The sequence below is a fragment of the Oncorhynchus keta genome, chromosome 11 (assembly GCF_023373465.1).
Source record: "Oncorhynchus keta strain PuntledgeMale-10-30-2019 chromosome 11, Oket_V2, whole genome shotgun sequence".
NCBI classification, from domain to species: domain Eukaryota; kingdom Metazoa; phylum Chordata; class Actinopteri; order Salmoniformes; family Salmonidae; genus Oncorhynchus; species Oncorhynchus keta.
The window spans coordinates 40,949,048-40,961,420 of NC_068431.1; the positions used below are offsets into that span (position 1 = coordinate 40,949,048).

At 42.1% G+C, this 12,373-nt stretch overlaps 2 protein-coding genes across 6 annotated transcripts; both read left to right on the forward strand.

The window, feature by feature from the left end:
- Positions 1–909: 909 nt before the first annotated feature.
- Positions 910–5,236, forward strand: LOC118373924 (gap junction beta-1 protein-like). 5 transcript variants are annotated; one of them, XM_035760234.2, is made up of 2 exons: positions 910–1,020; positions 3,406–5,236. In XM_035760234.2, exon 2 carries the CDS (start codon positions 3,420–3,422, stop codon positions 4,140–4,142), a length of 723 nt encoding a protein of 240 aa, XP_035616127.1. In that variant the 5' UTR covers positions 910–1,020; positions 3,406–3,419; the 3' UTR covers positions 4,143–5,236. The 5 variants fall into 5 exon arrangements, with proteins under 5 accessions (XP_035616127.1, XP_035616121.1, XP_035616122.1 ...); XM_035760228.1 differs by lacking the exon at positions 910–1,020 and adding an exon at positions 2,833–2,984; XM_035760229.2 differs by lacking the exon at positions 910–1,020 and adding an exon at positions 2,855–3,303.
- Positions 5,237–7,343: 2,107 nt separating this feature from the next.
- LOC118373917 (gap junction alpha-3 protein-like) lies at positions 7,344–12,267 on the forward strand. The gene is made up of 2 exons (XM_035760215.2): positions 7,344–7,769; positions 10,270–12,267. The coding sequence occupies exon 2, from the start codon at positions 10,307–10,309 to the stop codon at positions 11,387–11,389; it is 1,083 nt and encodes a 360-aa protein (XP_035616108.1). The 5' UTR covers positions 7,344–7,769; positions 10,270–10,306; the 3' UTR covers positions 11,390–12,267.
- Positions 12,268–12,373: the final 106 nt, after the last annotated feature.

Consider the following 12,373-nt stretch of genomic DNA (forward strand, 5'->3'; position numbering starts at 1 on the left):
TTTCTTCTGAAACTCGTCAGTCTGTTCTTGTTCAGAGAAATGAAGGCTATTCCATGCGAGAAATTGCCAAGAAACTGAAGATCTCGTACAACGCTGTGTACTACTCCCTTCACAGAACAGGGCAAACTGGCTCTAACCAGAATAGAAAGAAGAGTGGGAGGCCCCGGTGCACAACTGAGTAAGTGGACAAGTACATTATAGAGTGTCTGGTTTGAGAAACAGACGCCTCACAATTCCTCAACTGGCAGCTTCATAAATAGTACCCACAAAACAGCTGTCTCAATGTCAACAGTGAAGAGGAGGCTCTGGGATATTGGCCTTCTAGGCAGAGTTCCTTTGTCCAGTGTCTGTGTTCTTTTTCCCATCTTAATCTTTTTATTGGCCAGTCTGAGATATGGCTTTTTCTTTGCAACTCTGCAGCGGCAGACAAGGCTTGTGTGTCATCCGTGGGCTTAGCTCCCTCTAGATGTGGATCTATCTGAGGCTTCTTTAAGACTAAGAGTATTCCTCTGAACCTTTTGACAGCAGGTGGGTGGGTATACAAGGAAAGGTTAGAATGTCTTTGGAAATATCACACACACTGTGACGCACACAGCAAGCATTTATTTCTCAACCGTTATCTGTAAGATTTACTCCCTCTGCATGTGGTTAGACTTTCTTTGTTTGGATTTTGTACTTTTTACTCCGTATTGCGTCAAAAGGAGCCTCCACTTCCCTTGCAGCACAGTTCACAATAGATAGGACAGGCTTCTTTGTGTCCACACAGATTCTTTCCTTTGCTGAGGGTAGGCGAATTCTAAAGGGGCTTGTTGGATCCAATAAAAGCAGCTATTGTATGTAAATTATTCACACAAGAGCATATGACTGACTGTGCAGGGCAGTGGCTAGTGTGAGAGAAATCATTAGCAATGCAAACTCATGGTGTTTTGTCTCACATAGTCACTAATGGGAAAAAAACATTTCTATACTAATGGCAACTCAATTATTTCTTGGTGTGTTTGTGCACTACTTCTACTGAAGGTAATTTTATGCATTTAATAATTTGTTACAACTCTGAAATCTAAATTAAGTGTACTAAAAAACGTTTTTATTTTCCTTTTGTTGTCATGATTTACATGTTGGTGAATAGGTTTCTAAAATTCTATAACTATCCTTAAAAAGCTGTATTTGATGTATTAACATGATTTAAAAGCACCATGTTGGTTCTATTTCATTTCTCATAACCAGTAACAGCCACACAATAGATTGCTTGTAAAATAGAGTACATGACCAAAAGTATGTTGACACGCTGCTTGTTGAACATCTCATTCCAAAATCATGGGCACTAATATGGAGTTGGCCCTCCCTTTGCTGCTATAACAACCTCCACTCTGGGAAGGCTGTCCACTAGATGTTGGAACATTACTGTGGGAACATGCTCCCATTTCGCCACAAGAGCATTAGTGAGGTCGGGCACTGATGTTGGGCGATGTGGCCTGGCTCGCAGTCGGCATTCCAATTCATCCCAACGATTGCCACAAAGTTGGAAGCACAGAATAATCTAGAATGTCATTGTATGCTGTAGCATTAAGATTTCCCTTCACTGGAACTAAGGGGCCTAGCCCGAACCACGAAAAACAGCCCCAGACCATTATTCTTCCTTCACCAAACTTTACAGTTGCATTTGGGCAGGTTGCATTCTTCTGGCCTCCACCAAACCCAGATTAGTCTGTTGGACTGCCAGATGGTGAAGCGTTATTCATCACTCCAGAGAACATGCTTCCACTGCTCCAAAGTCCAATGGCGGGGAGCTTTACACCACTCCAGCCGATGCTTGGCATTGCACATGGTGATCTTAGGCTTGTGTGCGGCTGCTCGGCCATGGAAACCCATTTCATGAAGCTCCCGACGAACAGTTATTGTGCTGACATTGCTTCCAGAGGCAGTTTGGAACTTTGGAATGAGTGTTGCACTCGAGGACAGACAATTTTTACGCGTTACATGCTTCTGCACTCAGCGGTTCCGTTCTGTGAGCTTGTGTGTCTTACCACTTAACAGCTGAGCTGTTGTTGCTCCTAGACTTTTACACTTTACAATAACAACAGTTGACCGGGGCAGCTCTAGCAGAGCAGGAATTTGACAAACTGACGTGTTATAGAGGTGACATCCTGTGACGGGGCCATGTTGAAAGTCACTGTGCTCTTCAGTGAGGCCATTCTACTGCCAATGTTTATCTATGTAGATTGCATGGCTGGGTGCTCAATTTTAATACAGCTGTCAGCAACGGGTGTGGGTGAAATAGCCAAATCCACTCATTTGAAGGGGTGTCCACATATTTATATATATATATATATATATATATATATATATATATATAGTGTATCTAAGAAAATCATGGGTGCACACTGTAAGAATAAAAACATGCACATCTTGAATAATAGCTTTAAGTAAAGGTTTTATTTTGGAAATCATATATATACTCTAAGATGTACAATATTTCAATAGGGAATATATAATATATATATAATATTATTTGAAATATTGATGTTTTCTCATTTATATATTGATTTGAATGAGTTAAAGTGAAATAGACCTGAACCCTGTTATTTGTAGGGACAATTTGCATTGACATATCACAGTTTTTGTTATTGCACTTCAAATATTATAGAACATTTAATGAAAGTCCTCACTACGACCACCGTCTGTGGTCAGTCTGGCTGTGGGAAGGCAACAGATATACCATGCAGGTTGGTGCCAGTGTCAACATGGCACAATGGTCACATGGGGGCAGTTACACCCTTGCCAGTGACTTTGGGAAAAAAGGTCACATGATGTCTTGTGCAAGACCAAAGACTTGCGCTCTTAAGCCGCACACCAACGTCAGGGCTGGTAGAGAGGCTTGGTTTTCCACTGGACGCACATCAATGTCCATGCTACACCGGCGGGTCAACGTTGTACTCCACCCTGGGTGCCGCCTATGCCTCTTACACCTCCTGTTGAGCTTGGTAACCTCTCCATCTCTCCAAGTCTCTTCTTCTGGCATGGCAGGAATGACTGGAATGGAATTAAATAGATTTGAAATATAGCCAGCTGGAGAGAGCTCAGTTGCTGTTGGATTTGAAGAATATGGAATTAGTCTTGGGGGATTCTGCTTTTAAAGAATGGATGGCTTTATTGAGATTTCCCAATATCTCAGTCGCTGACCAGTGCTGGTCGGACAGTGTTGTTGACTGGTGAATCGGGTTATGTGAGATCTGTATTTTTAGTAACAATCCGTGCAATTAATATTTGTATAAAGAAATCTTGTGGAAATAATTAACGTATGTAAGGCACATTCTTTTATGAAAAATTATCAACAAATGATAAACATTGTTGACCTATTAGCTTCTACAATGAAATCATTTTAATGCTATCCTTGTTTTTCAGACCTGGAATCGAAAATGAACTGGGCGTCCTTTTATGCCGTCATCAGCGGTGTAAACAGACACTCCACTGGCATCGGTCGCATCTGGCTCTCTGTCCTCTTCATCTTCCGCATCCTGGTCCTGGTGGTTGCAGCAGAGAGTGTGTGGGGCGACGAGAAGTCTGGCTTTACTTGTAATACCCAGCAGCCCGGCTGCAACAGCGTCTGTTATGACCACTTCTTCCCCATCTCACACATCCGTCTGTGGGCCCTGCAGCTCATCTTGGTGTCCACCCCGGCCCTGCTGGTGGCCATGCATGTTGCCCATCGCCGACACATCGACAAGAAGCTCTATAAACTGTCTGGCCGGGCCAGCCCCAAGGACCTGGAGCAGATCAAGACCCAGAAGATGAAGATCACAGGTGCCCTCTGGTGGACATACATCATCAGCCTCTTCTTCCGCATCATCTTCGAAGTGACCTTCATGTATCTCTTCTACATGATCTACCCCGGCTACAAGATGATCCGGCTAGTCAAGTGTGACTCGTACCCCTGCCCCAACACGGTGGACTGCTTTGTGTCCAGGCCCACAGAGAAGACTGTCTTCACTGTGTTCATGCTGGCTGTGTCAGGGATCTGTATCCTGCTCAACATCGCAGAGGTCGTCTTCCTGGCAGGGAAGGCTTGCGGTAGGCACTTAAGCAATGCTGGAGACTCAACCATGGGGGCATGGATCACCCAAAAGCTCTGCTCTTACTAGAACAAACTGAACGGACCATGGCAGTATAACTCTAATTGGTTGCATAACATGCTCAAAGCTCAAGGTAAGGGCCTTAACGACACTCATTAATCTGCTTACTTCACCATGATGAGGTGTCGACACTTTTTCTATACTTGTTGAAATGACACTTCAAATGGATGTCTTTAAAAGGACAATATCAATTTGGATAAAGACACAAGCTCGACAGAAGAGGAGACTGTACGGTAAAAGTACGGTAAACTGATTTATTAACGTGCCCTTAACTTGCAACGCCTCAAATTCAGCTGAATTCAATATACCGTCTTCGGTATGGTCTGCAAGATTCAAGCAACTAAACCATCTCATCATCTATTCTATATCATGATTTAATTCCTGACAGCCTGTTTAATGCGGCGTGCTTAGGACAAAGCCTGGGTATGGGTTCAATTGTCCATTGTAAATATTAACCCAAGAAAACTGTCCAAGTGGTTCATTTAACCAACATCTGGTGGTTGTAGTGGAGTATTACTAATAACTATGAGGCCCTTCCTAAGCACCACTAATAACTACCTCACTTTCATAGTGAAATATCAAGTGGGTGCTTCAAGACATCTGAATGGTGCTTTGAATTCTATGAATGAGACTGATTATGCAAGTGTATAGAGTCATATAGAATGGATAATGAATGAGAAAATGTGCTTAACTTTCAAAGTTTAAGTTACGATGGTAGAACCGAATGATCAGAGAACATGTTTAAATGTCTATCTCATTGTTTTTCTTACCAGTATATACAGCATTGCTGTATAAGGATAATAGATGTTTAGAATTTGTGGTACTGTAAAGTTTTTACTTCATAATATATATAGCATTTTAGTCCCTGTTTTGTTGTATACCATGCCTTCTTATATTGAATGTCTTGCACTGGTTTTTATTGCTGTACCTAATAAAATTAGAAATTCCTAATAAAACACTTGAGTTTAATTATGTACCATAGCCACATGGAAATATTATAACGAGCTGGTAGTGGACACAACTATATGCGTATATGCTTGTGAGTGTATTCTGAATGCTTTATGTACAGATAACTGCCAAAATAAAGGAAACACCAACATAAATTGTCTTAATAGTGTGTTGGGCCACCACGATCCACCAGAACAGCTTCAATGCGCCTTGGTAAAGTTGGCATAGATTCTACAAGTGTCTGGAACTCTATTGGAGGGATGCGACACCATTCTTTCACAATAAATTCCATCATTTGGTGTTTAGTTGATGGTGGTGGAAAATGTCATCTCAGGCACCGCTCCAGAATATTCCATAAGTGTTCAATAGGGTTGAGATCTGGTGAGAGACACACACACACACAAACACACCCTTTAAATCCCCTATGCCTCTTTGAGACCTCTCTTTCGGTCACAGAGATCTCTTCTTCTAGGATTGGTAGTCAAAACAATGGGCAACTGGGCATTTTTATACATGACCCTAAGCATGATGGGATGTTAATTGCGTAAATAAACTCAGGAACCAGATGTGTGGAAGCACCTGCTTTCAATATACTTTGTATCCCACATTTACTCAAGTGTTTCCTTTATTTTGTATGTGGTCTTGCGTTACAAGGTGATGTTACCTTTATGTAATACTTCAGAAAGCCACAGGAGAGCAGCATTAACATATACAACTAAGCCAAAACATTAGGTACTAATGGTTTATAGATTCTCTGCTGTTATGGTCATCAATTGACAGTGCCATTTAATAAGAATTGAAGGGGGGAAAAGTTTAATTCATAGATTTATTTTTTAAACACAATCAAATAATGAAGTCTGGGGAAGATTTCTAAAAGACAGAGGTAGGCTGTAGTTCTGGTGAGCTGTCAGACCGCCTGTGAGGAAATGTCTGAGGCAGCCTCAGTGATTAAAGACTCCAGACAGGCTGGGTAGAGTGCATGGTCCCAGGTTATCAATAGCATAGCCTTGTGAGGGGTCAGCCTCTGAGCCTAAGAAATATTCACCGTTGGGACAGCTGGACCTAGCAGGGGCAAGTGTGAGGGCATTTCTCTTTTTCTAGAGCACGTCAATAGAGACCATATATAGAGTCTATGAGGTGTGAGGTCTGACAGAAGGAAGACATTTAATCACAATGATTTTCACTGTTCGCTATGTATAGCGCCACTAAATCTGGAGTTATTGCTATCAGACACTTTGCTTTTAACAAGCTGGATAAATACAGCAAATGTTGGTCATATGAAGAGCTTCATTCCAAAATGGTATATATCCACTTTCAGAAATTAGCTTTCTTTTCTTGTCTCAAGAAATTCTGAAAGAAATGTGTTCTTTCACTGTCTAATCAAGGCATGGGGTTCAATAACAGACATGTATTTGTTTAAAATCTATCACTTGATGGTTTAATTTCAAAAGAGAGATAGTCATGTTTTTTTGCAAAATACTATATATCCGCCTCACTCTCAGAGAAATAAGTACTGCTAGGTTTTACACAGTAAAATGTAACAAATATCTACATTTTGTGACTTCAATATAATTATTATTTGATCTGTTTGTAAAACATTTATATTTGACATTTTAGTAATTTAACAGATGCTCTTATCCAGAGCGATTTATAGTAAATGCAAAAAAAAAAGTAAAATCTATTAATTAAAAATCCGAGAACAGTAATGTTTTACACACAAGAACGTACCCATAAGCAATCATTTCTGATGAAAAAACACTAATGTGAAAGAACTGTGGATATAGTGTTTTGGAAATAAACTCTTCATATGGTTAGCTTTCATACTGTGCCTTTCAAAGTGCAGATTTGCAAATTACCATATGTGCTATGTGTTCTCTGTTGACTTATCTGACTTTACAATTTGATCCTTAAAGGGGTATGATTTCATCACTACAATGAACCGAGGTCAGTTTAACCAAGCATGGTTTTGTCTCTTTTATCGAAAGTAAATATAACTGCTTCTGTTTGGAAGGATGTCCTCTGCTGAATTTACACCCACCACAGACTGTGAGATTCCTGTCAGCCTGTCAACAATGACACAGTACGTGCCAGTCAATCCCAACCATAACAAAGAAGGGAGGGTCCACCTCTTTCCATTTTCTGATGCTCTCCCACCCCCACACAGCAACAGGACTTGGAACACTTCACCTTTCAACTCCACCCCCACCACCACCCCACACACACACATCCCCCTTTAGTGATAGCAAAGTCACTCCCTTCACAGTGAATTATATTTAGAGCCATACCACGCAAGACTTAAGCCCACCCACCATTGGACTACTTACACGCCACTCAGTCGTAAAGCAACACCACTTTAGCAATGGGCTTTATAATTCTCTACAGGGAGTGAGTGCTCTCATCCTAGCTAACTGACAGTGAAAAAGGTTTTTTACAGAGGTCCTATTGGTGGATACTTTTACAGGACACATTTATGGGGCGTAAGTAAGCAGATTCAACAAGAGCTAAAAACTTGCCGAAACCATTTGTAGAAAAGATAGCTTAACATTAGAAGTCTAGTGTCATCACTATCCAAGGACATGGTCTTGCCGGGAACAGGATTACCACGGTATAGACTGTGATGGATAGCAACCTAAGTGGAGACGCCACCACTGGATCTGCAATTTCACTGGAGATAAGCATCATGGGAAGGTGGGTCTTGACACACTGTGTCTATAAAAGTTTCAACTGAAGAAACATACATTGTAAAATCATGTTTATTAGTGGTCCCTGCAGTCATACTGCAAGAGGCCAGTAATTGTGTCATTTCACTGTATCATAATAAAGTGTGTATTACAATTCCAAAAGCAGGTTGGTCAATATTAGTCTCTGAATTTCTGAAATGGTTCAACTTCAAACTGTAATGAGGGAAGATAGCCATTTCAATGTAGTTGCAGTCCAATCTACTAACCAGGCCAGTGTTGTTATAAAACATTATTTATTGTGTAATAAGAGCAGAATTTAACAGATGAAGTCAGAGATGATTAGATCATGGACTATGATGAATGTAAACAGACAAGTCTTAGATTGAGAAAAGTTATGGGCCATCCACATGTACACTGTCATGAAAGGCTATTAGGTAACAACAGCCTCGTTTTTGAAATAATTTTAAAATCCCTGTGGGGAAACTCATCTGGGAACCTGACCGCAACTTCCAGAGGCAAGTTTTACTTGCATCAGTGACTAGGTGTGTTTACTAAAGTATCCACTCAACCCCTGGGAATGTACCATTAATCTATATCTAGGGAGAGGAGAGTTGCAACCTGCCGTGTGTGTCAGTATGTGTGTCTTGGAGCTTCTCCATCTGATCCTCAGTTTACACTGCGTGGCAGTAAGCTACAGTGGCCAGGCCACCACCTGCTCCAGGGCATACTCTCTGGGTCGTGAGTACCGTCAGTACTTAGTCTTCATGCAATAGACTTTCATACATGATGCCTGTATTACTAAAATGACAGGCAGGGGACTATTCACTTTTGGGACTATTAACAGGATCAGTATGAGATACATATGCTGCTCTATAACCTTTTAAATGGGAGACAACCTATTTCAATGATCTATTCCTGATATGCTATTACACATACAACATATAAAGTAGCCTACAATTAAGTTCAACGAGTGTGATGAATATACAGGTCACTGCCAAAATGAAGGAAACACGAGTAAATGAGGGTTCTGGTGGCTCTGTTATGGTGTGGGGTGTTTTTTCCTGGCATGGTTTAGGTCTGCTCAACCCCTTAGAGGGCAAGGTAAACACCAATAAATACACAGATATTCTGAATGATCGCCTTCAACCTATGGAGAATCATTTCTATTCTGATGGGAGTGACGAGTGGTCACCGAATGGTTTGATGAGCATGAAAATGATGTAAATCATATGCCATAGCCATCTCAGTCACCAGATCTCAACCCAATTGTGGGAGATTCTGGTGCGACACCCGAGACAGCGTTTTCCACCACCATTTAACAAAACAACAAATTATGGAATTTCTCGTGGAAGAACGGTGTCACATCCCTCCAATAGAGTTCCAGACACTTGTAGAACATATGCCAGTTACCTGTACATCATCCATTCATACATCGTGCTCATATCTCACCTATAATGAATAAAATTACATTGGTAAGGCTGCAAACTTTCCGAAATTCCCAGAAATTCTGGTTGAAAGATTCCCGGAATAAAATGACAAAAAACAGGAAATCCGTAATCCTCCAACCAGGATTTCTGAAAACCTGGGAATTTGGGGAAAGTTACCAGAATTTTGCATCCTCGGATAATGGTCTACTTGATGGGAGGTTTCTCCTCAAGGAAACAGGTGTTACTTTAAGGGTGGATATCCTGCTGTTGCCTGGGGTGTGTTCATTAAATCAAACATGCTAATAAAAACAGAGGAACTTTGACGAAATGTATTTTTCTCAAGATAATGAAGGGAAAACCCCAAAATATGCATACACACCACCCAGAGCTTTTCTACAAGACATTTCACAAGCCTGTGGCAATAACCCAGGAACATGACCAACATTACACTATTTTTCATGTTTTTCAGAACTTCTCACATTTTGGGGAAATGTTGAGGATTAGGGCTCCAGCTTGTGAAAAATAAATTGTGTGGAAATGACAAGGCCATAGGTTGGTAATGAGTCAAAGTCTGGACATGACTTTCTCTTCAGATACATTATGGCAAATTATTACCAGGAAGCACCAATCTCACTTATTAGTTGGTCTCTGCATGGTGCATAGACCAAATTAAGGTATTGACAAATGTTTTCATGCTAGAAGAAACAGAACCACATAAACTTGAAGCAGAACCTCATTTATGATAGTGAATCCGGTTAATTTACAGGAACCCTCTCAAACAAATATAAAAAACTGCACCTCAGCCAAAAACTAGAAACAAATGATTGAGTTGGAAAGGTCTGAATAGCCACAGTAAAAACATTTGGCTCTTGTCTTCAAATGCATGAGTTTACAACCAAATACATTCAAGTGAAAATGCATCACGTAGATATTTATTATGCCACCCTAGGTGTAATGATAAAGTAATGGCGAGGCATTTTTCTCAAGCTCTCCAAGTTATTATGCAACAGTTTTCAATGCAATTGTGATGTTTGTCTCTTTTGCAGTGCAGTAGTTTGTATGTTTTTATTCTGATTGCAGGTTCCTGGTGTGGGTCTCTCTGTAGGACTGAGCCACTATGGGGGACTGGAACTTGTTGGGCAAGCTGTTGGAGAGTGCCCAGGAGCACTCCACCGTAGTGGGAAAGGTCTGGCTGACCGTGCTCTTCATCTTCAGGATCCTGGTGTTGGGAGCTGCAGCTGAGAAGGTGTGGGGTGACGAGCAGTCTGGCTTCACCTGTGACACCAAGCAGCCTGGTTGTCAGAATGTCTGCTATGATAAGACTTTCCCCATCTCTCACATCCGCTTCTGGGTGTTGCAGATCATCTTCGTGTCCACGCCCACTCTGATCTACCTGGGCCACATCCTGCACCTGGTGCGCATGGAGGAGAAACAGAAGCAGAAGGAGAAAGACTTGGCTGCGCAGCTGGCCATCCACAATGACAAGCAGCAGCTGCTGCCTGACGCCAAACCCAAGAAGCCCCCAGTCCGGGACGATCAGGGCCGCATCCGCCTGCGAGGGGTCCTGCTGCGCACCTATGTCTTCAACATCATCTTCAAGACCCTGTTTGAGGTGGGATTTATCGTAGCCCAGTACCTGCTCTATGGGTTTGAGCTGAAGCCACTGTACACCTGTAACCGCTCACCCTGCCCCAACGTGGTGAACTGCTACATCTCCAGGCCCACAGAAAAGACTATCTTCATCCTCTTCATGCTGGCAGTGGCGTTCATCTCGCTGCTACTGAACCTAGTCGAGATGTATCACCTGGGGTTCACCAAGTGCCGCCAGGGCCTCCGGTATAGACGTGCCCAGTCCACATTTGAGGCAGGGTACAAGGCCCCCAGCGAGGCAGTAGTGCCCTTTGTCCCGAACTATAACTACTTCCCCAGGCACCAACCAGCCCCTGAGCCATACCATGCAGACGAGTACATCTTGACTGAGCCTGACACTGCCTACCACCCCTACAGCAGCAAAGTGGCTTACAAGCAGAACAGAGATAACCTGGCCGTAGAGAGGAACAGTAACCCAGAAGGGGGTGACACCACAGAAAATAAAGGTTCCAGTTCTGCTCCAGGGTCGCCTGCAGAGAACCAACGGCGTCCGAGTCGATCCAGCAAGCACAGCAATAATAAGACCAGACTAGACGATCTAAATATCTGAAGGACAGTTATGGCTTATTTCCACCACAGGGTTTTATACAGTGGCTTGGCCTACAGATCTAAACTTTTGTGTTTCCACCTGAGGTGGCGGGAAAAAAATAGTTGGGCCTTGGACCTAATCTAACTTGGGGCCAGACTTGGGACCAGAGTGGGACTGTCAGAGATGCATTAAAGCTGGAATTCTTAATGGTGAAACTGCCAAGGCAGTTTGCAATATTACAACAAAGAAGTTACTGCAAACAAAAAAGTTTTTTCCCCTTCTGACATCATTGCACACATGATAGCACATCAGCATATGTATTGGAATGTTTTGGACAATTTCCCTAGTATAAAACCAAGGTGTATACACAACACAGGTATCAGTCAAAATGCAGCATTAGCCTATTTCCACACCCTGAACATCACCCTGTACCAAAGTAGAGTAGAGGCTTAGGATCATTTTGTTTACTTGCTCGAGATAAACATTTTACTCCTGAAAACAGAACTTCTCCAACTGAAAAACATCAGATGTTTGAGGCATTGACGCAATGCTGTGTCCTATGTGCAGTGCTGCAGAGGTGGGCTCATGTTCTACTTTAGTTGTTACTGTACAGAGAAATCCCGTGGCCAGCAGACAAGACGCAAGTACGGGGTAAAATGTACTCCCTGGACAAGTGCCATATCTCTATCTGTCTCGGGAGTCTGTATGCAAAGAGGCTAATCGAACTCCAAAGCTTCATTAATTAGTTAGGGCATAAAAATAGCAACAGTTGGGAGGTTTTCTCCCATTAGCCAAACATTTGCCACGTAGAGTATAATATTTCAGTGTTCAAGGCAAGTTTTATGAACCCTTATTATGCTGATTATTCTGACTGGGAATAATGACAATGCAAATGCTTGTCCGTTTCATATCACTGTGTAATCCTTTGGCAGACCACATATCAGAACGAGTTTACATGCAGAACGCATTTCATTGATTTCATTGATTTTACAACCATGAATAATG